The sequence below is a fragment of the Saccopteryx bilineata genome, chromosome 3, assembly GCF_036850765.1.
Source record: "Saccopteryx bilineata isolate mSacBil1 chromosome 3, mSacBil1_pri_phased_curated, whole genome shotgun sequence".
Lineage (NCBI taxonomy): Eukaryota > Metazoa > Chordata > Mammalia > Chiroptera > Emballonuridae > Saccopteryx > Saccopteryx bilineata.
In genome coordinates, this window is record NC_089492.1 from 237902206 (window position 1) to 237927538 (window position 25333).

The following is a 25333-nucleotide window of genomic DNA, read 5'->3' on the forward strand; positions in this document are numbered from 1 at the left end:
TAGGGCCTGCTTTTAGGTTGCTCTGGGTCAGTATTTCATAGTTTAATTAATTTCAGACCAAGTTTTTGCACTATCTTCTTGGTTTGCGGCATGTGCACTACACGAAAAGAGCCCCAACCCCATGCCCACGTCTAGTGTAGGTTTGGTTTGGATTTCTCATGGGAGACCCCAGTGACCCAGGATGGCTGACAGACTTCCATACCAGAACCTCAGAAGAATCTTCCTTATTTCATGCTCACGCTAGTCATTCCACACTGACAGCGAGCTATGTAGCGACTTTGCTGTGGCCTCAGCTGTCATCTTCCTGGGGTACTGAAACTGCAGCCCTTAGAACCATACATACTGTTCCATATTTTCAAAGGATCTTTTGTTTAATGCTTTCTCACGGGTCACTGCTGCATTAATGAGTTTGCTTTTTGCTTCTGGCACCTGGGGATTTCTCCTTTTTGCATACCAGCTTGGCAATGGATTTTTCTTTTCTATTGTATATTTCCACCAGTATCCATCTGTGATTAGAGAGAATCTCCCTTGACAACCTAGTCTATCACATTGACCAGAAGGATATGAGTGAGCATTTGGATATCACTCTTCCTCGTGGAGGACAGAGACCTTTGTCTGATTCATCTTTCAATCCTAGTTCTTCAGACAGTACCCAGACCAGAGTAGAAAGCAATAAAGGTGTGAACAATGAATGAATAAATTAAACAGCTGTCTCTTTTATTCTAAGTGGGAATTAAAGACCATACAGTAATTATCTTCTAGAGAAAAAAAGACACCAAGAATCCCTAGCATGCCATCCATGCTCTCTGGAAGGCCACGCTGAACAAACAACAAAGTTTGAGACCTGCCTTAGTTCAGCCCTTTGACCAGTAGGTTCCTTACTCCTGATACTACTTCTTTCTTAAAGGGCAAGCACGGCTAATTACAGTGCTGGCCTAGCAGAGATATGAAGTCTGGAGGGCTAGGTTCTTCACTGGGGGCTCTGCTGCCTTTTAGCACATACTGATGTCCTTTTATAGCCATAACTGGTACCTGATCAAGAATATGTAGTGTGCAATACTGTCATTTTATTTTGCTGGTGCCATAAGGAGCTGATGAAGAATTAAGTTCACATTCTTGAGAGCACCCTGGTGCAGAGCTGACCGAGGAGGCAAAGAGTTCACCTCTAGTGTGCTTGATTTCTTCTTTTCCACTAAAAACAGCTCATAAATATTTATTGAAAAGCTACTGCCTCCTAGGCACTGGACTTGGTGCTGGAGGTGGAGAGCACCAGCATGTAGTTCCTGTTTTAATCCTTAATTAGAAAAAGAATGCCCAGATCAAATTTAACAATAAGTCATCCCAAATGTCCTTTGGTCAGAAGACATTTCAGCTCATCCTGTCACTCTAAAACATGTAAAAAGGATAACTAGCACAATAACTGTCTGTTACTGTTTTGTAAAGTTCTCTCACCTCGGAAAGGAAATACTGCTCCCAGTGAATATATTTTATATAAACAGATAAAAGATGGCTGATTAAAAAAGGCAATTTTGACCATGACTTCTGACCTCCTTTTATCATTATTATTCCGTAACCTAGACTCATGTCTGAACTAAAGCAGAAACTCAGTAAGTTTGTTGAACATACACTGCTCACAAAAATGAGGGGATCTGAGAACCTGCAGATACTATACTACTTTCAGCCTTTTGTATAGTGCATTTTCACCAATGAAATACAAGTTGGTTTTGCATCTCACTTGCATAATTAACTACTTTCTTTGACTTGTTTGCTTTTCTGATGTTCTTGTTTAATACAAATATCAAATGCTTTTTTATTGCTTCATATTCATTTTGAAATACTCCAATTTTTGTAAGCAGTATCTTTGCACACAATATTCACACATGGCCCATCCATCTCTGTGTCCCTAGATATGATGTGACTCATCATTCCAGACATATTTATTGAGGATTTCCTATGAATAGCAGTCTGTGTGAGATTTTTGTGATGGAGACAAAGACAAAAGAAGAAGAAGAAAAAACGAGATCGATATCTTACCTACAAGAATTTCCAGGTCTAAGGGTGAGATATGTAGATAGGTAATCACTATGATATAACATAGAAAATGTAAAGAGAAGAACAGAGAAAAGGGCTATGGGAGTCCCAAAGACAGGCCATTTCCTGCTGAGGATTAGGAAAGACTATGGCTAATAATAGACTTTATGCTTAAACCTGGAGGAGTAATTTGCCGCCCTGTAGACTGGTGTTTGGCAAGGAAGGCACAGCAAGTCAGGTGGAAAGAGTGGCTTAGACAAAAGCAGAGGGGCAGAAAAGCACAGGATAAGTAGGAAAAAATACAAATTTGGCTGGAAATGCATACAGGGCATAAAGGGGAGTAAAGAGAAACAAGGCTGGAAAGGTTATATGAGCCAATCACGGGGGCTTTAAATGTGTCCTGATTTATCATTCCAGGATGTAGGATCTCCACAGAGTAGCCAGTGCTTAGCATATGGCAGGGCTTAATTAATACTCCAACAGTCTCATAGAAGGAACCTGCTCCCCATGTGCACAGAGGAAGCTGCCGTCTGTATGCACAGGCAATTACATACATTCCAACTACTCTGCCCTGCACCCAGCAAGCATATCAAATACTCACTGTAAAAGGTCACCCAGCAAACAGCTCTGATCAGTCTGGGCTCAGGCGGAATCAAATCCCCTAAATAAGATCCACTAGATGCAGTGTCAGGAAGGTCAGAAACAACCCCATTTCACATCTTGAAACATTTTCACCATGTGGAACATTTTAGAGGAGGAAGGGAAAGGAAAGAGAAAGAGAGAGAAAAAAAAACCCCTCCAAAAATAATAGAATTCCGAGTCATTAAATGTTAAATGATCACAAAGTAAGCGGGGAATTTATTTTGGCCCCCACCTCCATCTAGTAATCTAAAAAACAGTTGATTTCAAAGTAGGTTGTGCCAGGGTTCAAAATGGAGTTTCACACCTCCCCTCCTCCACCCCTCCAGCGTGTCCCCACTGTATACCTTTGTCAAGCTCACTTGAAATGTTCCACGATGAGGTAGGCACTAACTCAGCAGTGACTGACAGCTCTGTTTCTGAAAAGAAAAAGAAGGGAGGGGGGAGAGACAAGGGTAATATTAACTACAGTAACTTATGAGCTGTTAGAAGCATTACAGGAGATTTCCATAGACCCTGCCTTCTGAGAGAGACCACTGCCATTCATTCTGCAGCTTATCAAAAGGGGGAGGGTGGCTCTTCTCGCCAGGCAAAGGGGCTAACATTAGACAGGCTATCCATATGGACAATCTGTAGGCCAGGTCTTAAGATTCTTTTTTTCTCTGAAACACAGGCTTGACAACTTAAACACAAATTATTCCACTAATGAAAAACCAAACCTGCAGAAATGACCAACCATTATCAATCATAAACATTTCCATTTCTGGTTAGACAACCAGTCTGAGGTGAATATATTCAATAGTCTTCTCAAAAAAATAAGAACAATGTTGCTTTTTGCTGCTGATTTAATTTATGTTAATGAATTGATAGCATTTGTGTTCATAGAGAAACCCATTTCTGTATATTGAAACTTTCAGGCAGACCTGGTTGGTTGGCTCAGTGGTAGAGCGTTGACCTGATGTGCAGGAATCCCAGGTTCAATTCCCGGCCAGGGCACACAGGAGAAGCACCCATCTGCTTCTCCTCCCTTCCTCCTCTCCCTTCTCTCTGTCTCTCTTTTCCCCTCCCTCAGCCAAGGATCCACGGGAGCAAGTTGGCCCAGTGCTGAGGATGGCTCCATGGCCTTGCCTCAGGCATTAAAATGGCTCCAGTTGCAACAGAGCAACGGCCCCAGATGAGCAGAGCATTGACCCTAGTGGACTTGCCAGGTGGATCCTGGTTGGGAACACACGAGAGTCTTGTCTCTGCCTCCTTGCTTCTCACTTAAGAAAAATACAAAAGAAAAAAACTTCCAGTCAAGACAAATGAAAGTTCAGTGTTTGAATATGGAGACTCATTTCTGTTTAACTGAACTTAAGGTATCATTTTCAAAACCACCATAAATTAAAGCCAACATGCAAGTCAACAATCTAAAGGGCATAATATACTATGAAGATTTTAAAACTTCATTAATATTCTGTACTAACACAAATAATTTTTTGTTGTTTTTGAAAATTTAAGCCATGACACTATCCTGCTAGCACATTTCATTGGATTCCACTAATTTCCCTTTAGGTGATACACACACACATACGCGCGCACACACACGCATACACCTCACTATATTACAACAGTTTCGTGCAAGGTCTCACAGAGCCCAGAGCCTAGTTCATTAGACACTGTATTTATGGTAGCCACACTGTCAGTTCCCCTTCCTTCAATCTGGTGCAGTATCATTAATCAATTTTTTTGGAGGAGGGGAGGTGTGAAACTCCCCCTTCAATTATGGCTCTTTTTGTCTAGTCAACCTGGGATCTGCCTTAGAGTCTTTTCAATGCAGTACTCTAGGTAGCCACTAAAAATTGGATCTGAGTTGCAACACAAGATGAACTTAAGTTAAGTGGAAGAATTGGGACTCAAATCCAAGTCTATCTGACTCCACCACCCACACAACTCTGAGCAGCCCACGCTGCCCAGTAAACAAGTCTGAAACCTGAGTTGTATTTCACCTTACCTCTCTCTCGCTTCACCTTTTCACCCAGATAAGCACACTTTCCACATTTCCTTATTTACTGATGGGGACCCTCTGCCACATGGCCACAGACACCACACGCCACTGTGAGTGAACTTTGCCAAAGACAGGATGTTTACCTGCTAAGACCTTGCCGAGGCCCACTTGTAATTTGTCTACTGGGTCTTCGATCAACCTGCCTCGCATGGCAGAGACAAAGGGTTGTTTGGTTTGTACATACCTCCTTGGCTGGCCTCTTTCTCTGTTCAGGTGGGTAAGAAAGTAGACAAACCACACATACCCTTTCCATCTCAAATGGCCCCAGTCACCTCACATATACCGAGCCAAAAAAATAAAGAAGCATGGATTCTTTTAAGGGGGTCGGAAGTCAGACAAGCAGTATGACAGGGATCTTAAAGCACATAAAATTCCCAAATATGAAAACAAAAAGGAAAATTTACCCAAGTAAGAAAAATACTTAACACAAAGCCACAGTAGAAAGCAGTGCTACTGCTATTAACCACTTGTCCTGCAATGGGCATTTTATGCAGGTGGTCTTACCAGGAGTAGCTAATTATCTGCATTTCAGGGTCCTAGGAGTAGTGGTAGGATTCAGATAATTTAACAACCAGTTCTCTGCCTTAATGACCATTTTAAGTATAAAAAAAACTATATACCGCAAGGTAGTTATTTCATGCATTTAATACTTAAATAAAAACAATAAAAGGTACACAAAACTAGATTGTAAGTAAGATTATAATACTGACAAAAATATTAAATAACACCTGACAAAAACTGCTATTTAAGATATTTCCATATTGCTTCTTGATTGGTGTCCTCACTTATAGTTTTTTTCACCTATGGACAGAATGAACATTACTAGGGGTGCTTAGAATACTGTTTCGCAGATGAATGTTAAAAGAGAGTAAGAAATATAAATTTGTGATTTCCACTTTGGGTGGCTGTCCAGGCGTCCACCTTAGAAAGAAGCCTGATTATAAGTGCCATTTTAACAACCGGTTTGCCGAACTCAACAAATCATTAGGTATCAGTTCTGCCTAACCAGTGCGAACCGGCTGAATCCCACCACTGCCCAAAAGTATGACTCTAACCACAGCTCCACTCTGACCCCATCCCACTACCACCCACTTTGTCTATTTGAATAATAGCCCCTTGTTTGCAGTAAGATGGGGCACTACGGTTCGCCTTAGAAAAAGGCTCATCAAGCCCTCCAAGACCCAGACCTCAGGGTGCTTGGGAACCATGTCCACATTTCAGGCACGGAAGCTAAGGGTAGAGAAGTGGTGGGATTAAGACAGATCTTGACAACATTTACATTCAATATTTTCATAGCTTTATCTTACTGCTGCTCACAGTTAAATTGCTGGAATATTGGTTTCGTTTTACAGCATGAATTTTATAGAAAGTTAGTTGTATGCCACTGGGTTTTTCTAACCTGAGTTTGAATTGCTGATTGAATATAATTTAAGACTGATGAATAGATTTTTGGCACTGCTAACAGGGCAATTGTCCCCACGTGTCCCTGGACAGTAATTACCACTTGATTCTTGGGCTACGGCAAAGATCATTTCAATTCACAAGCTCATTAAGGGCTTGTGATGATTCTGAGGAATTTTGTTTTATGCTTCAAGATCTATTCCTTTCAATAACCACATGTTCAGCTTCTCAAATAAAATGATAATAAAGACAGGTAACATATTTTAAATTAGGAATAATCTACCTCTGAAAAATATTATCTTGAGGCCACATTTTTTAAAGGCCAATTATTTAATGTGAAAACTTTAGTATTAGTAATTCCTCTCACAAAAATAATGTTTAAGAAGCTCCTCCCCTACCCCTGAAAGGAAGGCTGAACTTGAAGAAAAATTGAGCACATCTCAACCTGACCTCCATCGACTTCATGGTTAGCAGCAGCATTAGAGAGAGACAGGACCACCAGTCTTGACCTTATAGAATCTCAGTGATAGATTCAGCTCCTCTCTTGTTCTCTTCACCGTGGCAAAAGGATGAGATATTTAATACAAGACTAGCAGTCTCTCTTTGTGTAAAATTATTGTGGTAACAGCAAATTAATGTGTCAATTAGGAACCAGTACTATACGTAAGGAAAATAGATGGCTAGATAAAAATACTACTTCCAAGTGACATCAGAGAAATGGCGATGTGAGAGATACTCCTGATCTCTCCTCTTGAAATTTCAACAAATTCAACAACTATATGCAGAGAGAAAACCACAGGAGCACCTGAAATACACACACGCCAGATCAAGGTATGATTAGGTGAGAAGGCGGTGGAAGATAAAATCCAATCATGGAGGAAAGAGGCTGGAGGTCGGAGGTTTTTCCTTTCTTCACTGAGCTGAGGGAGGGAGGCCCTTTTAGCGTGGGTTTTGTTTCTGAGTTGTAAGAAGTGGAGAGACAGAGGGGCAGACGGGAAGAAGCTGAATTAAGGTGGGTGCACAACCGCAACCGAGAGCAGGAACATGGCCAGTTCTGGCTTCTGCCTGCATCGCCGGTCTCCACCTGCAATCGCAGGAGCTGGGTGAGCTATACATAGCCTGCTGCACGCTCCCAAGATCGGCCCAGCTAGCCTATGGAGATCAGCACGGGGGCGCTGAGGCATGCACAATCTGCCCATGGGGTCCACAGATTTTGGCCTGCGTGATGCAGGGGCACACCTGATCTGCGATCTGTCCCCACCCACTGCTCAAGGCGCACAGCCCCTGCCCTGCCCAGGACTGCTTTGAGTGGTATCAGAGGAAGGACCCTGCTGTGTCTCCCCCAACACCCAAAGTCCACTGTTCCCCTTGCTGCGCAAACTGGCAGTAGCGAATACCCCACAGCTGAGTCTCTGGATTGCTCTCTCCTCTGAGAGGTAGAGGTGTCAGACATTAGATTCCCTGCTCTGTTGGGGTATGGTGAGAGACTCCTGGAGACCTGAGGCTGCCATTGCTAGAGCCATAAAATTGCAAAGCCGGAACAACAAGCGCATCCTACCAGTGTTCCTGTGGCCCTGCCTACATCATTACCACACCCACGCCTCAGCAAAGCTCCGCCCAAGAACCTCACAGATGCAAAACTTGTAGTACGGCTCCACCTGACGGAAAAAGGGAGAAGTTATCTCTCAAAACTGGAAAATACATTTTTTTTTTGCTTTTTGTTTTCTTCTTTCCTTTTACTCCTTTTTCCCATTTCATATTCATTATCCTTAGTAGTTATATTTTTTATTCTTGTTTTTTGTGTGTGTGAGGGTCTTATTTCTGACACCTTCTCTTTTACTTCTTTTTTTTCTCTCTTCCTTTTTTTTTCTTTTTATTCTTTTTTCCTCTTATCTGAATGTCATTTTTCATCAAATTATTTTATTTTGGACTCATACTTTTCTTTGTGGAATTTTGCTTGTTTTATACTTCATTTTTTTCTCTTTTCCATTTTCCTCAGTTCCTGCTTTTGTTCTCTGTAGTTCTTGTTCCACTTATTATTTATAAAATTTTCATTTTCAATGTATTTTTCCATTTTTTAGTTATCTCATTAGTGTTATTAATAATACTACTCTCAAATGCCATCAAGGAGGAAGAAATCAAATATCATAGATACACAAGACAGAAATGTAGTTCAGACAGATAATATAAAATCTCTAGAAAAAAATCTCAATTACATTAAAACCTTGGAGTTAAATGACAGAGAATTTAAAATTGAAGTTCTAAGAATACTCAATGAGATGCAAGAAAACACTGATAGGCAATTTAATGAGCTCACAATACAAATTAATGAACAAAAAAATTACTTCACTAAAGAGACTGACAATTTAAAAGAAAACAGAGACAAAGATACATGAATTGAAAAACGCAGTAGCAACTTTAGCTAATAGAACAGGCCAGATAGAGGAAAGACTCAGTAACATTGAAAACAGGCAAAGAGAAGAAAGACTCATTAATTTTTTAAAAACTGAGAGCTCTACAAGAATTGTTTGACTCCATCAGAAAGAGCAATATAAGAATAATGGGTATATCAGAAGAAGGAAAGAAGGAAAAGGGAATGGAGGACATATTCAAACAAATAATCGAGAACTTCCCAAGAATTAGAGCCTCGAATCCAAGAAGCAAACAACACTGAGTTATCTCAACCCAAGCTACATCATAATAAAATTATCACAAATCAATGACAAAGAAAAAAATCCTCAAGGCAGCTGAGAAAAGAAGAATATAACATATAAAGGAAGGCCCATTAGACTATCATCAGATTTCTCAGCAGAAACTCTACAAGCCAGAAGAGAGTGGACCCCAACATTTAAAGTACTGAAAGAGAGAAACTACCAGCCAAGAATACTATATCCATCAAAGCTATCCTTCAAATATAAAAGAGAAATAAAAACATTTACAGAAATAGAGAAGCCAAAGGAATTTATCACCAGGAAATACTGCCCTTTAATAAAACACTAAAACAAATGGATATAATAGACATCTATAGGACATTTCATCCCAGAATGTCAGAGTATAAATTTTCTTCAGTGTACATGGGACATTCTCAAGAATAGACTGTATGTTGGGCCACAAAGCTAACATCAACAAATTCAGAAAGATTAAAATTATACCAAGCATATTCTCTGACCATAAGGTTTTGGAACTAGAATTCAACTGCAAAAAAGAAGTAAACAAACCCACAAAAATGTGGAAATTAAACAACATACTTCTAAAAATTGACTGGGTCAAATAAGAAGTAAAAGCGGAGATCAAAGATATATACAGACAAACGAAATGCCAATGTAACATATCAGAATCTCTGGGATGCAGCAAAAGTAGTAATAAAAGGGAAGTTCATATCATTACAGGCTTATATGAAAAAACAAGAGAGAGCCCAAGTAAACAACCTTATATCACATCTTAAGGAACTAGAAAAAAGAAAAACAAAGGCGACCCAAAACCAGCAGAAGAAAGGAAATAATAAAAATTAGAGCAGAAATAAATGAAATAGAGAACAGAAAAACTATAGAAAAAATTAATACAACAAACAGCTGGTTCTTTGAAAAGATCAACAAAATTGACAAACCTTTGGCAAGACTCACTAAGGAAAAAAGAGAAAGGACTCATATAAACAAAATCCAAAATAATAGAGGAGAAATTACCACAGATTATTATAGATATACAAAGGATCATTGTAGAATACTATGAAAATCTATATGCCACCAAATTTAACAATCTAGAAGAAATGCATAAATTCCTAGAACTATACAATCTTCCTAGACTGAATCACAAAGAAGTGAAAAGCCTAAATAGACCCATAAGCAGGGAGAAAATAGAAACAACCATCAAAAACCTCCCCGAAAATAAAAGTCCAGGGCCAGATGGTTACACTAGTGAATTCTACCAAACATTCAAAGAAGATTTGGTTCCTATCCTTCTCAAAGTCTTCCAATAAATTGAAAAAGAAGCAATACTTCCAAATACATTTGATGAAGCCAACATAAACCTCACTCCAAAACCTGGCAAGGACAATACAAAAAAAGACTACAGTCCAATATCTCTAATGAATACAGATGCAAAAATCCTAAACAAAATACTAGCAAATCGAATACAACAACACATTAAAAAAAAATAACACATCATGATTAAGTAGGGTTCATCCCAGAAACACAAGGATGGTTCAACATACATAAAACAATTAATGTAATATACCGTATCAACAAAACAAAGAACAAAACTCATATGATCCTATCAATAGATGCAGAAAAGGCATTTAATGAAATACAACTTCCTTTTATGTTTAAAACATTCAATAAAATGGGTATAGAAGGAAAACATCTCAACATAATAAAGGCCATATATGAAAAACCATCAGCTAACATCATCTTAAATGGTAAAAAACTGAAAGCTTTTCCTCTAAAATCAGGAACAAGATAAGGCTTCCCACTCTCTCCACTTCTATTCAACATAGTGCTAGAAGTTCTAGCCAGAGCAAACAGACAAAAGAAATAAAAGGAATTTTTATCGGTAAAGAAGAAATAAAGGTTTTACTTTTTGTTTGTAGATGACACGATCCTGTACAAATATTGATCAACTTACAACCATTTGACTTTACGACCACAATCGCTAGCCACGATGCTCCGTGTCTGGCAGCGCAAGCGTTGCCCAGCTGGGTGTACGACAGTGCAGACCAGCTTCTGGCAGCACTACCATCTCCACATGCACCATTTCAACTGTCATCCCAGACTCAGTACAGCAATTTGTGTTTTGTGTCTTGGATATTTTTCATCAAACCCCTCCCAAGATGTCTACCAAGAGGAAATTGTCTTTGCAAATATTAAATCAGTTGTACTGGTACTGGTAATGCAGTGTTTTACTTAAATCTGACGAATGTAAAAATAAGAAACAAAATGGTATACAGATAATATAAATGGCATAAAATGAACAAAGAAAATTATGATAAAATATGACTTAAAGATTTTTATAACATCATTTCACAGTACAGTATATATAGCCTACTCAACTTATGACCAAATCATGTTATGACGGGTCTGTCGGAACCAATCGTGGTGGTAAATCGAGCGCTACCTGTATATAGAAAACCCAAAAGACTCCACAGAAAGACTATTAGAAACAATAAACCAATACAGTGAGGTTGCAGGATACACAATTACCAGTAATATATAGAAATCTATTGCTTTCATATATGCCAACAATGAAACTTCAGAAAATGAACTCAAAAAAATAATCCCTTTTATAGTTGCAACAACACAACAAAAAAAACTAGAAATAAACATAACAAGGAATGTAAAGAATCTATATACTGAAAACTACAGAGCATTGTTAAAAGAAATAAAAAAAGACAATGAAATGGAAAAATATCCCATGTTCTTGGATAGGAAGAATAAATACAGTTAAAATGGCCATAATACCCAACGCAATATACAAATTTAATGCAATTCTCATCAAAATTCCAGTGTCATTTTTTAAAGAAATGGAACAAAAAAACATCAGGTTTGTAAGGTACCATAAAAAAACCTGAATAACCAAAGTAATCCTGAGGAAATAAAACAAAGCTGGAGGCATTTCAATACCTGACTTCAAACTATACTACAGAACCACGATAATCAAAACAGCATGGTATTGGTAGAAAAATAAACGCAGATTCCAATGGAATAGAATCAAGAGCCTAGAAATAAAACCACATATATATGGGCAAATTATCTTTGATAAAGGAGCTAAAAACACACAATGGAGAAAAGAAATCCTCTTCAATAAAAGGTGCTGGAAAATTGGAAAGACACATGCAAAAGAATGAAACTTGACTATAGTTTGACTCCTGCACAAAAATTAACTCAAAATGGATCAAAGACCTAAATATAAGGCCTGAAACAATAAATTACATAGAAGAAAACATAGGTACTAAACTCATGGACCTTGGCCATAGAAAACATTTTATGAATTTGACCACAAAGGTAAGGGAAGTAAAGGCAAAGATAAATCAATGGGACTATATCAAACTATGAAGCTTCTGCACAGCAAAAGAAACTGTCAACAAAACAGACTGCCAACTAAATGGGAGGTGATATTTTCAAACAACAGCTCAGATAAGGGGTTAATATCCAAAATATATAGAGAACTCACAAAACTCAAAAGCAAACAAGCAAACAATCCAATTAAAAAATGGGGAGAGGACAGGAGCAGACACCTCTCCCAAAAATACAAATGGCCAATAAATATATAAAAGGATGCTTATCCTCACTAGCTATTAGAGAACTGCAAATTAAAACTACAATGAGATAGCACCTCGCACCTGTTAGATTAGCTATTATCAACAAGACAGGTAATAACAAGTATTGGAGAGGCTATAGAGAAAAAGGAACCCTCATTCACTGTTGATGGGACTATGGAAAAAAGTATGGTGGTTTCTAAAAAAATTAAGAACATAACTACCATATGACCCAGAAATCCCTCTATTGGATATATACCCCCCAAACTCAAAAACACTGGTATATAAAGACATATGCACTCCCTTGTTCATCACAGCATTATTCACAGTGGCCAGAACATGGAAACAACCAAAGTGCCCTTCAATAGAGGATTGGATAAAGAAGATGTGGTGCATATATACTATGGAATACTTTACTCAGCCATAAGAAATGATGACATAGTATCATTTACTACAACATGGATGGAACTTGATAACATTATACTGAGTGAAATAAGTAAATCAGAAAAAGCTAAGAACCATATAATTCCATACATAGGTGGGACACAAAATTGAGACTCATGGACTAGGAGTGCAGTGGTTACCAAGGGGAGGGGGGAGGGGGGAGAAAGCGGGCAATGGTGGACAGGGAGGGACATAAAGAGGGACAAATATAAGGTGACAGAGGATGATTTGACTTTGGGTGATGGGTATACAACATAATCTACTTTCCAAATGATGTGGAGGTGTTTGCCCAAAATCTATGTACTCTAGTTGACCAATGTCACCCTGTTGAATTTAATTGTCTAAATAAATAGAAAAAATATACTACTTCCTGCCATTTACTAATTATCTAATCATGAGAAAGTTATTTCTATAAAATGAAAACAATAAAGTCATCTCACAGGACTACAGTAGGATTAAATTAGATAATGGACTACAAGGGTCCTGTATGGTGCCCAGCATGGAGTGGATACTCTAGGATCTTTCATGCCTTTCCTTCTGTCTAGCAAGGCAGATAGTAGCCATCCTCTACGCGGACATATTCTAGTTTGCTGCTATGTCGTTGTCTGGGTTTGAAATAATGCATATACCATGCTTTTAGAAAAATTCTATTTCACATGCCTTACTAATCCAAGCCAATCTTTTCACTTTGTGAGGTTTTCCTGAATTGGTCACCAGTTCTCTAAAAACATAAGTGTTTTGTGTGGTTTGATTCAATTTAGTCAAATCGAGCCTGTTTTTAAAAATCTCTGGCTCTTATCTTTCCTGACCTCTGCAGGAGGGCAAATCATTCTTCTCCCAATTTGATCAATAGAAACCATCATCTTTGTAGTTTCACTGATGATTGACTTTTTGGCACTGATTCTGCAAACCGTAAGATTTTGGTATTTAAGCCTGAACAGTGGGAGTGTTATTTGGAGGGAAGGGGAAAAAAGAAGCCTTGAATCCTTCTCATTGATAAAAGCCTGTGTTTTCCAAAGGGATTACTGGTTCATCTCAGCAGTTGGCAGGTAGAGACCCAATGTTCACAGGATGCAGAAGCTCTTCCGAAAAGCACCCAGCCATGCCACATCCTCTATTCTGATCCAGTGCATACGTGAAGGTTACACAGGCACAGACCAGCTCTCTCTCATGAGACTAATGTCCCATCCAGTAGTCACAAAGTAAAGTGTGAGGGAACAAGTGTCTACCCCAGAGCCTTTCTTGTAAATGTGGCAAACCCATTATTTTGTGAAAGAAAAAAAATTTAAATATACCAGAATTTGTGGTATTATTCATCTTTTTATATTGGAGAAAAAAAAATAAAAAGGTGTCCTGGTTTTCTAAACAACTACGAGGCTCTGCTTGTGCTCCTCTTCTCAACAATTAATTCTACAAGGCAGGTACCATTATTATCTTCATTTCAAGATTGAAGAACCTGAGGCAGAGACATATTAAGGCACTTACCTCCTTAGCCTGTTGGGATGTGGATGGGGATTGTGATCAAACCCAGGCAGTCTGAAGGCAGAGCCCGAGTGTCTCAAACTTGCCAAAATGGGGTTAGGCGTGGAGGCTGAAAGTAATACTCACTTGCTCTCCAACTTAAGCCCCTTCGGCCCCACAAGCCCTCTGCAAACTCTAAGCTGTGCAAAACAAAATCTGATCTGAGAACCAATACCAGAGCCTACGATCTTCCCCCATTAGTGCTTGATTCCATAATTCTAAAACCTAAAAAGGATGGTAGACAACACAAAGCAAGGACAGGAAATACTCCTTGATCATATTTAAATGCCTTCTCTTTTTCCCTTTGGAAATACTGTAAAATTTTTCCTTTAAATTTGCTAAATTAATATTTCAGATCACAGGCATTTCTTGTATTTAAAGGAATTATAATACCAAAAAGCCATGATGACATGCATCTTTAATGTGAATACAAATAGCCTCGAAAACTATCTTACTTAAAACTATCATACTTAGAGTCTGTCCCACAGGACTCTAGGGATTTATTTACTCATTCATACATTGACACACATGTATATGAGCACTTCCCATGTATGAACTGAGATAAAAAAGCTTGACCTGATCCCTAACAATTATTAAAAACTTACAGTCTACTGAGAGTAGCACAGAGACACAATTATAAACAGTGTGGCAGGGCAATAATAGAAAATGCCAGAAATGGCCCTCTTACCCCATGAGTCATTCCTTTCAAATCATCCCAACCAGACTAAAGACACCCAGACTACTGAATCAAGTATCACAAGAAAAAATATAATGCATAGCTGAGATAGAAATAAAAGGACATTCTCAGGTGCCCAAAAGGAAGAGAACAGCAAGTAGAAACTGATGAAGAAGGTGCCTCTGGGCTGGGGCCTGTGGTTTCAGTGCACACTGGAAAAACAAAGATGTGGCCAGCTGAGAGCTTGCCTAAAGCCTCCCCTAGAGCCTCGGAGAGTCCCTCATCTGCGGCAAGGGGCTGGAAACACTTTCCCCAATGGCCCAGACAAGCTACTAGGACCCTTACAGTCCCTCCAGCACTTGGGTAGGGTGGAAGTGACTCTACAAGAAATCAAAAGGATGTGTAAAGACCCAAGAGGTCTAAGGTAACCTTCACCAGTTTCTCTCCATGGTTGCAATTTACATAATCATGGTACAATATAGAAACCAGGAATCCAACATTGTTATGTGTGTAGAGTTCTATGTCATTTCATCAGCTGTGTAGACATGATGAAACAACACTGTAATTGAGACAAAGAACTATCTCATCGCCAAAGATCTCCCTCATGCTACTTTGTAATAGTCACACCCATCCCCTCCTCCCAACCACACCTAACCTCCAACCATACCTAACCACTGGCAACCACTAATCTGTTCTCATCTCTATAATTTTGTTGTTTTGAGAATGTTACATAAATGAACTCATACAATGCTCTTCATATCCACCTAACTTATGTGTATCACTGGTTTGTTCTTTTTATGGCTGAGTACTATTCCATAGTATTGATGTACCACACTTTGTTTAACCACTCATCTCAGACATTTGGTTGTTTCCATTTTATGTTTATTAAGAGTAGAACTGTCAGGAATCCATTCATAGCTTTTTGTGCTAAATTATTTATTTTCAGTAAAACGGAAGTTAAATCTAAAAGAAGTTGTATGCAAGAAGCAATAATAAGCAAATAAATTGGAAAATACATTGAAAATTGTAAATAAGCCTAAATTTTAAACTAAATAGGTATTAACAGGTACAAAGAGGTAAACAGAGGGTTGTAGGCAGCACTGAGAAACAGTACCTCCTCCAGATTCAGGAGGGGGAAGCCCAAAGGATCCGGGCATGGGAAAGATTGTTGCCTGTATATTAGAAATACTATGGCACATAAGGGGAAGTGCAAAAGGCTCAATAAGGCCATACTCAGTTACACAGAACTTGTGCTTTCCAAAAGGATTACTGGTTCATCTCAGCAGTTGGCAGCTGGAGACCCAACATTCACAGGATGCAGAAGCTCTTCCAAAAAAGCACCCAGCCATGCCACATCCTGTATCCCGATCCAGTGATAAGTGAGGTTACACAGGCACAGACCAGCTCTCATGAGACTAGTGTCCAATCCAGTAGTCACTAAGTAAAGTGACTTGTGACTTTTTCCAAAAGGTAAACAAACAATAATTTCAAAATTCCAGGGCTTCTCTGGTCCCCCCCTCCCACCTACCCAAGACAAAAAGGAAACTTCCCTGCTAATTACTAGGGAGACATAATCTTCTCAGGGTCAGTGCAAAGTCGTAACAGAAATTTCACAATGGCTCAAACCTGGATATTCCCCAAGGAAAAGTCCAAATGAATGGACCCAAAGTTAGCACTCCCTCATTCACCCATGGTGCCACTCAGTGGCGCCTAGTGCAACAAAAGAATTCGTTTATTTCTGGCTTCAGAACAAGTTGGCAAAGACAGAGTAGAGAAAGAGGAAGCGTGCTGGAAAACACTTAGCTCAGAAATTGGTCTTATCTCCCTCCCTACAGAGGTCTCATTTCCTTTCCTTTTGGGTGCTGCAGACACCTTAGCTTTCCAATGATACCAACAGACTTGACTCTTTTCTTCTGGTTTCCACTCGGTTGCTCTTCCTTATATGCTTTCCCCTCCTCTAAAGTGCCTTTTGGCAATTTTTCCTTCTTACTCATCCTGCTGTGTCATTCGTCTTTGTGTTCTGGGGTTTGTCATTTAATTTTCTCCTTTGTATGGCCCACGCACACTTTCATTTCATAGTCTATAATCCATTTTGTAGTAAAAGCCTATTACTCTGTAATTGTCTCTGGCCAATTCACAGTCACCTGTCACTCAAAAGAAACAGAGACCCAAGAAAGATGCTTTCCCAGCTGCAATTCCAGGACAGCCTGAGAGTTTTTCTTGACTCTTGCAAAACAAAGTCTTGGTTAAGTTCTATACACAATGGGAATGAAGTTAAGATGTGCTGGGTGTTTCCTAAAGTCATAATGTATTAGTCATGGAACTTTGGAAAACTAGATGTCCAGAAAGGATTTTTTTTTGTTTTTTAATTTTTCTGTTGATTTGAGGGAGAGGGAGAAAGAGAGAGAGTGAAAGAGAGAGCAAGAAAGGTAGAGAAAAGGGGAAAGGAGAAAAAGAGAAAAATATCAACTCCTTGTTCCACTTAGTTGTTCCATTTATGATAGTTATGTACTCATTGATTGCTTCTCATATGTGCCCTGACCAGGGTTCAAACCCACAACCTCGATATGCTAGGATGATGTTTTATCTACTGAGCCACCTGGCCAGGGCCAGAAAGGATTTCTTCTAAAACTCCTTACTTTCAACTGAAGTTTAATGTTACTATGTTCATTTGTTTGTTCCTTGATTCATCCATCTATCTATTTACTCATTCATTCAACAAATATTTGTTGGGCACCTACTGTCTTCCAAACTAGCTAAGTTCTAGCTAGGTGCGGGGATGTAATGGTCAACAAAATCAAGACCGTTCCTTACTTCATGGAGCTCATTTTGTGGTAGGAACACAGAGAGATAAACAAAGAATTAAAATACAGCATGATAAATACTGTGTACAGGGTAGAGGTGGGGGCGGGGTATAAAGGAACTTAGTCATTTTGGAGGATCCTGCCCTGACCAAAGATTTGGTGATGAAACTTATGTGGTTTCTAGAGAGTCAGATATTTAGATGAATACAAGGAGCCTGGATAATCTAATTTCCTTCTTTGAATAAAACAGATTTTTCCTGAAAAAAAAGTGAACAGAGAGCTGAGAATGCTACACTGGGTTTGTCTCCACCTGCCACAATCACGTGACTGCCCTTGACTGCAGAACTTAGCTACTAAATGGAAACAGGGAACGCTGTTCCCAGGTTTAGTGATTAGGCTCTGGCCCTATAAACTTCCTAAATCAATTCTTCAACCAAGACTGGGTCTTTTGTGCTTTTATCTCCTTAGCAACGTAAACATCTGCCAGGACTGGAGGGTTACTCTAACTTGTCTAAGAGTCTAAATTTCCAGCTCTTTTTACCTTTCTCATTTACACTTGGCTCCGGCCTGTCTGTTCAACACGGTACTGTGCACAGGTTAAATGACTTCTCCTCCAGGCAGAACAAGGAGTAAATAAATGATATAAAACAGAATATTTCATATACAAATTTCATCTATTTGAAATAGTATAATGCTGACATCAATAAACTCTTTCTTGTGTTTGAACCTCAAATAGAATACTTTCATTTCAAACTATGTTTAAATCACAGCAAAATAACATGTAATTCAACAGGAAAACAAAATAAAACTGCTAACTCAGTGATCTTCACTTTTCTATTGAAAAGACAAAAAACATGGAGTTATTCTGATTCTCTGCCTTACAATTTGCACCTAATTCTATGGTCCACATGTCCTTTACCCATTAATGAGTAAGTATTCTTCCTCTCATTGTGATTAGTCTATAACTTCCTATAAGGGAAAGGATCATGCCTCATGATTCCTTTGTGTCCTTACCTGGTTTTTACATGATTCTGAAATAGGTTAGATGGGAGGTAACGTAGCAGAGAGATAAGAGGTGTTGCGTTGACTTTAAGAGTCAGTCATGTTCCAATCCCTGCTCTGTCAAATTACTTCACACCTCGAAACCTCAGTTCCTCATTCAGAAGCTGGGTATAACAGTAATACCCTTGCAGAACTGTAATGAGGTCTAACTAGGAAAATGTTTAGGGATTAGTTCAGTGCCCAGTAATCAGTGGTAACCTTCATCAAAGCAGTAGGTATCTCTAGCCAGTAAAGACATTTTTTTTTACTTACCATAGATACAGATTGAAGGGTATTTAATGCTCTCAGCTAGAAAGCACACTAAAGAAATACAGATTCTTGTACCCCCTATCCTAAAATTATTAATCTTTCTAGGTGAGTATTACATAACCAGCCTAGTACGGTTCCTCTACAAACCACTGGTTTAAGGAGACTCAAATAATGATATGCCTGCAAAAAAAAAAAATATTAAAAATAAAGGTTTAAGTGAACTGAGAAGTTTAATGTCATTTAAGAATCTAGGGAAAAAGGAATTGGCAGACTAAAACTCTTGTTTTTAAAATTCCAAAGTGGTCGGCAAGTAACCTCAAGGTTGAGACAGCCCAGTGTATATTAACCTAGGACAAAATCGGTACCTCTTGAATGTCTTTCAAAGCCAAGTATTTCATGTTTACCTTACAGGTTCTCTTAATTGGTCGACCACTGATTCAGCCAATTAGACCTTTAGGAGGAAAGTCATCATCCTGGGAAGCGCAGGGCAGCACTGTGTCCACCAGCCCTTACAGACATGGGAACTCCATGGCAAGGAAGTTTAGGTTTGGGGCGCCCTGCACTACACGGGCTAACTGGGCACATGCAAAAAATGGGCAGTCGTCCTACTCTAGGCATAGAAGGGGAGAAAAACAAAACCCTTTTTAGCTTTGATTCTCAGCCATTTATAGCACTTACAAAGAGAAGCCACTTTGGGTGCAGTTGAAAAAGCTATTAAGATTCCAAGCACCTTAGAGTAATACAAGTACCTTGTATTTAGGTAGCACTTTTCCTTTCAAGAAAGTCTGTACACAGAACAGACATTAGCTCATGACTCCACATGTGAAGGATCAAGGCCCAAGATAATCATTGCCTGGATGCAGCTGAAGAAACCCAGACTCGGCCAGAGAATTTGCCGAAGGTCCTCTGGCATGCCATCAGTAGCCAAGAGAAGGTGACCACGGTTTGATCCGCGATCTTCCTCACCGAAACCTGACCCCGTGCAGGCTCTCTATTACACTGCTGATGAAGCCTTCCACCTAATTTTAAGGTTTTTTTGCTTTTTTTCCCCTAATCCCCAATAACATGCTGTTAACTCAATGATTTCAAAGTTCCAAAGAGAGAAGAATAAAAAAATTTTTTAAAGACTATTTTCATAAAAAGAAATCTATTGAAAGTATAAATTGTACCTTCTGAGAACCAAGTGTTTAAATTAATGGGATTGAAAGGCTCCTGAATTAGTAGAAATTATTTTAACTAGAGTTGGCAAATTGTGGAGGATTACTATGATCCTGCAAGATAGTGAGATGTTTTGACTCTAGACATATGAGCCTGGGCGGGTATGATTGAGATGGCTGGCAATTTTTAAATACTTAATTTGCCTCAAATTACTCCAATTTAAAATGCTTTGCCCATCTGGACTGGGTTTCCTGGACCATGTCATTATTGATAGCCTGGGGAGATCAATAATTAAAATTAAATAGAGGGAAACATTGAGCAGAGCATAAATAAGGATGAAAATCGCTTCCCAGACCTTTTAGTTGAATCTCTCCCCCTTCTGAGATTCCATAGTGTTTTATCTACTTCTCTCTTGAAACACTTTACACTTTGTAAGGTGGCCTGCGATTGCTTCAGTGTACTTCTTTACTAAGACTGTATGGTTCTCGAGCCTAGGGATGGGGTCTTACTAATCCCTGCATTACCCATAGCATCAACTGCTGCACTGAACACACAGGAGGCACTCAACAAATGTTTTCCGAACATATAGGTGCTATACAGGTGCTACCATAGTTGCAGTCCCCATATATTGTGGTAAGGTACCAAAGAATAAAAAAATTAATATTAATATTTTAGGGAAAATAGTTAGGTTTCTTGTCCCCTCCTTCCTGTAGAGAATAAAGAAAAAGAAATGTGAAGGTTTCCTAGCTTGCAGAGACATACTGTGTAGAAAAATCCCTTTTACTAGGAAGCTTAAAGGGCATTTTTAAATTTGGGCTAAGCACACAGAGAGATTTTGTAAAGATGATTTTTATACTTATGTGTGATTTGCACCAACTCAGAATAGACAACAGCATTGTATTGTAAAGAGATTTTGTGCTGGGGAGATTTAGATTCCCCCCCACCACCACCTCTGTGAGAAACAGGGTAAACACCTAGCCTGGTGTGGGGAGGTTAGGGAGAAATTAAGCAAGTCTTTTCCTATCCTCTCTTTCCTTCTTTAATGTAAGACCATTCACTGACACTTATCCCCTGGCACCATGTAGATTCCCCCTCCCCTCCTGAAAACGTATAATTAATGTATATACCTCTAAACAAAGGAATGGCAAATGAACACTAGAAAATTTGGGAATATCTTTTTATATGTAGAACAACATTTTTTGCTATTATGTTACCTTGTAAGTTTTAATGTATAGAAATATTTTTATAAATCCTATAGACGAATGTTATAAGCTTGCTAATGAATTGTGTCATCTCTCCCCCTCCTCCTTTCCCCACCAACCTGTGTGATCAAAGGTATATAACCTGCCTCAGGGCTATATTCTGCACAGCACACACAATTTGGGTCAGCTATGCCCCGTGTTAGTCATATGCAGCCGACATATTAATAAATCTCCTCCTTTTAATAAACCTCCTTAAAAATTCATTTGGACTGGTGTCTCTATGTAAACCGGCAGAATGTTACTTTACAACAATATTATCACATTTATTCATATAAGATAATGAGGTAGATTACATAATGGCCAGAATTCATTCCTCCCTGTACCCACAACTATTTGCAGCTCTCCCCAACTTGAATCTGGGTTGGCCTTATGACTTGCTCTAGCTAACAGAATGTGCCAAAATCAGTATGGCCCAGTCCAGACCAAAGAGACACCCAGCCAACACACTGACTCATGAGATAAATAAATGCTTGATGTTTTTGCTCATTAACTTTTAGGGTGGTTTGTTACATGCATTATTCGTGGGTAATAGATAGCCGTTTACAGATGAGAACACTAAGGCTCAGTGGGGTTAGGAATGAACCTAAAGCCATAGAGTGAAAAAGCCAGAATTTGAATCCACTCTGATTCTGAAGCCCAGTCATTCTTCTACATAAATGGACCAAATTTAAACTATTCTTGTACATTCAGAAATAAGTTCGAGAAACTTAAGGCCAGAGACAAAAGGGAGAGGAGCTTCCTTCCATTGCTCTGAAGCACAATGAAGAACCGCCTCCTGGAGTGAGCCACCACAGTCCCACAGGATCTGGTGCTGGTAACTCATCTGATCAGATTTAAGAGATGCAAAAGTACGGGATCTCTTTCCAGCACTGAACTGGAAGAAATGATGATCCCGCATCCACAAGAACAGAGCTCCACTAACAGCAATTGCTATTCAAAGTTGGTGATTTGGTCTACCTCTTGTGATATACTTTTTATTCATTTTCTTATCATAAAGAGAAAAAAATAATTTTTCACGTAATTAATTTTGGGACTGTTCTCTTCCAACATCAATCTTCCAAGACTTTTTTGTTACCTGATAGCAACAGTTTGATTTGGTTCCCAGGTGTCTGAAATGTAGTTCTGCCTGAAGCCTTTAAGCAGCCTTGGTATTTGTGGCTGCAGGCATGGGAATCTTCACAACAATGCAAGACCATGCTATGGGTTTGATAAAGAGCTTCCCTAAGGTGAAAAGGGAGGGCTCTTCCTCTCACAGAGCTGTCAAACAGCAGCATTTCAGGAGGCCTTCCTAGTCAACTGCAGTGACCAGGAACAACGGATTAATGCTACCGTGCACATGATGGATGGGGTGGCCTGTTCGCTCATGTGTGTCACCCTACCAAAATGGGGCAACTTGATCTCCAGCTGATAAGAGAATGTTCTCAATAGCTGCTTTGCTCAGAGAAGGTGTATACCTCCTCCACAAGGAATGTGGTCATCCATTTTCAGTCAGGGATGACCAAAGCATTAGGGGGATATTGTTGCAACCGGTGGAACCGCTGGGGAGAGAGAGCAACCCAACTGGTTCTGTTTCACTGTGTTTCCCTTGAATTAACAGTCTATGTCCGATGCTGGGACATCAGACAGCCTCCTTCTACTGCAGCAAGCAAGTGGAATGTCAGCATGTGGGAAAATTTTATTTAGTAATCTTGGAATGAAAAAGGGTTTTCAAAATTTGACACAAAATCTGAAAGCCGTAAAAAGATAAATCTGACTGTATTAAAATTATTTTCTACATAGGAAAAAGGCAAAAATAATATCAAAAAAACAGATGAGAAACTGGGAAGAAAAAAAATACCAAAATTCAAAAAGTTAAGGGCTAATTGCCATAATATAGTAAGCAAAAGTTCCCACAAATAAGCAAGGGAAAAAATCCAAGAATACAATAAGGGGATAAAGGAAATGAATAGACAATTTACAGATAAGGAAATATATGTGGTTCTTAAACACATGAAAACATGCTAAGCTTACTGAAGTATACAAAATATAAATTAAAATGTCAGTTAAGTGTCATATTCCCCAATCAGATCAGAAATTTAAAAAGAGCCTGATGACTCACTATGTTGAGAGGGATACGAGGAAATGATGACCCTCATATTGGTAAGAGTATAAATTGGTAAAACTTGGTAACAATTATCTATGAAATTTTAAATGTAAATATTCTGTGAACAGTAATTCCATTTCTAGAAATTTAACTTATAGATGTCCTCAAACATGAATGAAATGATATTTATATAAGATTTTTAATGCACTATTGCTTAAAACAGAAAAAGATTGGAAACAACCCACTTATCCACCATTAGGGAGACTGGTTAAATAAATTAGGGTCTATCTAAAATTTACAATGAAACACAATAAAACTGTTAAGAGAATAAAGAAGCTATGTATGAACTGAGTTGAAAAAATGAAAGTCACCAGAATATATCCCTAAATGAAAAAAAGTAAGCAAAGTATTGCTCATATATATAGAAAAATATCATTTGTGTAAAAAGAAAATAAAATGCTTGTGTGTTCTTATATTTGCAGATATATATATATATATATCTACTTTGTAATGTTGTATGTCATACAACTACTTTGTAATGTTGTATGTCATAAGTGCATGCATACACTACTGTGTATATATAGTCTTATGTGTATGGTCATGTGCTGCTTAACGACAGGCATATGTTTGAGGAATGCCTTGTTAGGTGATTTCATCACTGTGGGAACATCATAGTGTGCACCTACACAAACCTAGATGGCATAACCTATTACATACCTAAGCTCTATGCTATAGTAGCCTGCTGCTCCTAGGCTAGAAGTCCATGTGAGATTTACAGTATGTGACTGCTACTCATGTAGCATAGCATACTGTGTGTGCTACTACAAACTGGATTTTCTTTTTTTTTTAGTAAGTAGAAAGAGTATACTCTAAAATAACAATAAAAAGTATAGTATAGTATAGTATAGTAAATACATAAACTAGTAACATAGTCACTGCTTATCATTACGAGTTGGTTGTACTGTACATAATAGTATGACCTATGTTTTTATACAACTTGCCCCACAGAAGGCTTGTTTACACCAGTGTCACCACAAACACATGAGTAATGCATTATGCTGCACCATTACAACGTCACTAGGAGACAGGAATTTTTCAGCTCCATTAAAATCTTATAGGACCACCTTCATATACATGGTCTGTCATTGACCAAACTTTGTTATGTGCATGACTGTATAAATATACCTTCATATATATATATATATATATATACACACACACACACACACACACACACATGTATATATCTATAAAAGGAATATACAAAAATTAGTAAGTGTTGACATGTGAGGAGAGAGGAGGGGAACTTGGGGGCCTGCAGGTCAGGGGTGAGAAGACTTACTTTTCACTATATATACTTTTGTACTTTTAGGTTTTCATACCATGGGTCAAATAGGAGTTATAAAATAAAAGAGTACTCAATGATTTCTCCATTATATGATGCATACCCAGCATGTTTTGGGGCCCCTAAAGCACCTCATCAGAGTTGGTAGAGAATTAATATAAATGATCATCAAAGGCTGCTAAGGGATATTGACTTCGAACTGTATCTTCAAGGATGAGTATACATTAGTTAGACAGACATAAGGCACTCTGTCTCAGGGAGCCGAACAAATTTGGGAACTACAAACAGTTCATAACATATTGCTGTACAATCATTGTTGCTTTTATTGAGTACTAATCTTTAAGTTCTCCTGCACATAATT

The 25333-nt window shown here is 38.6% G+C and overlaps 1 protein-coding gene across 1 annotated transcript in view; it reads right to left on the reverse strand.

Annotated features, from left to right (window-relative positions):
• Nucleotides 1-25333, reverse strand: part of ROR1 (receptor tyrosine kinase like orphan receptor 1) — a 458686-nt gene that overhangs the window by 191244 nt on the left and 242109 nt on the right. The window contains exon 2 of the mRNA XM_066268986.1: nucleotides 3018-3089. Coding sequence (XP_066125083.1) covers nucleotides 3018-3089 — 72 coding nt within the window. The remainder of the gene's footprint in view (nucleotides 1-3017; nucleotides 3090-25333) is intronic.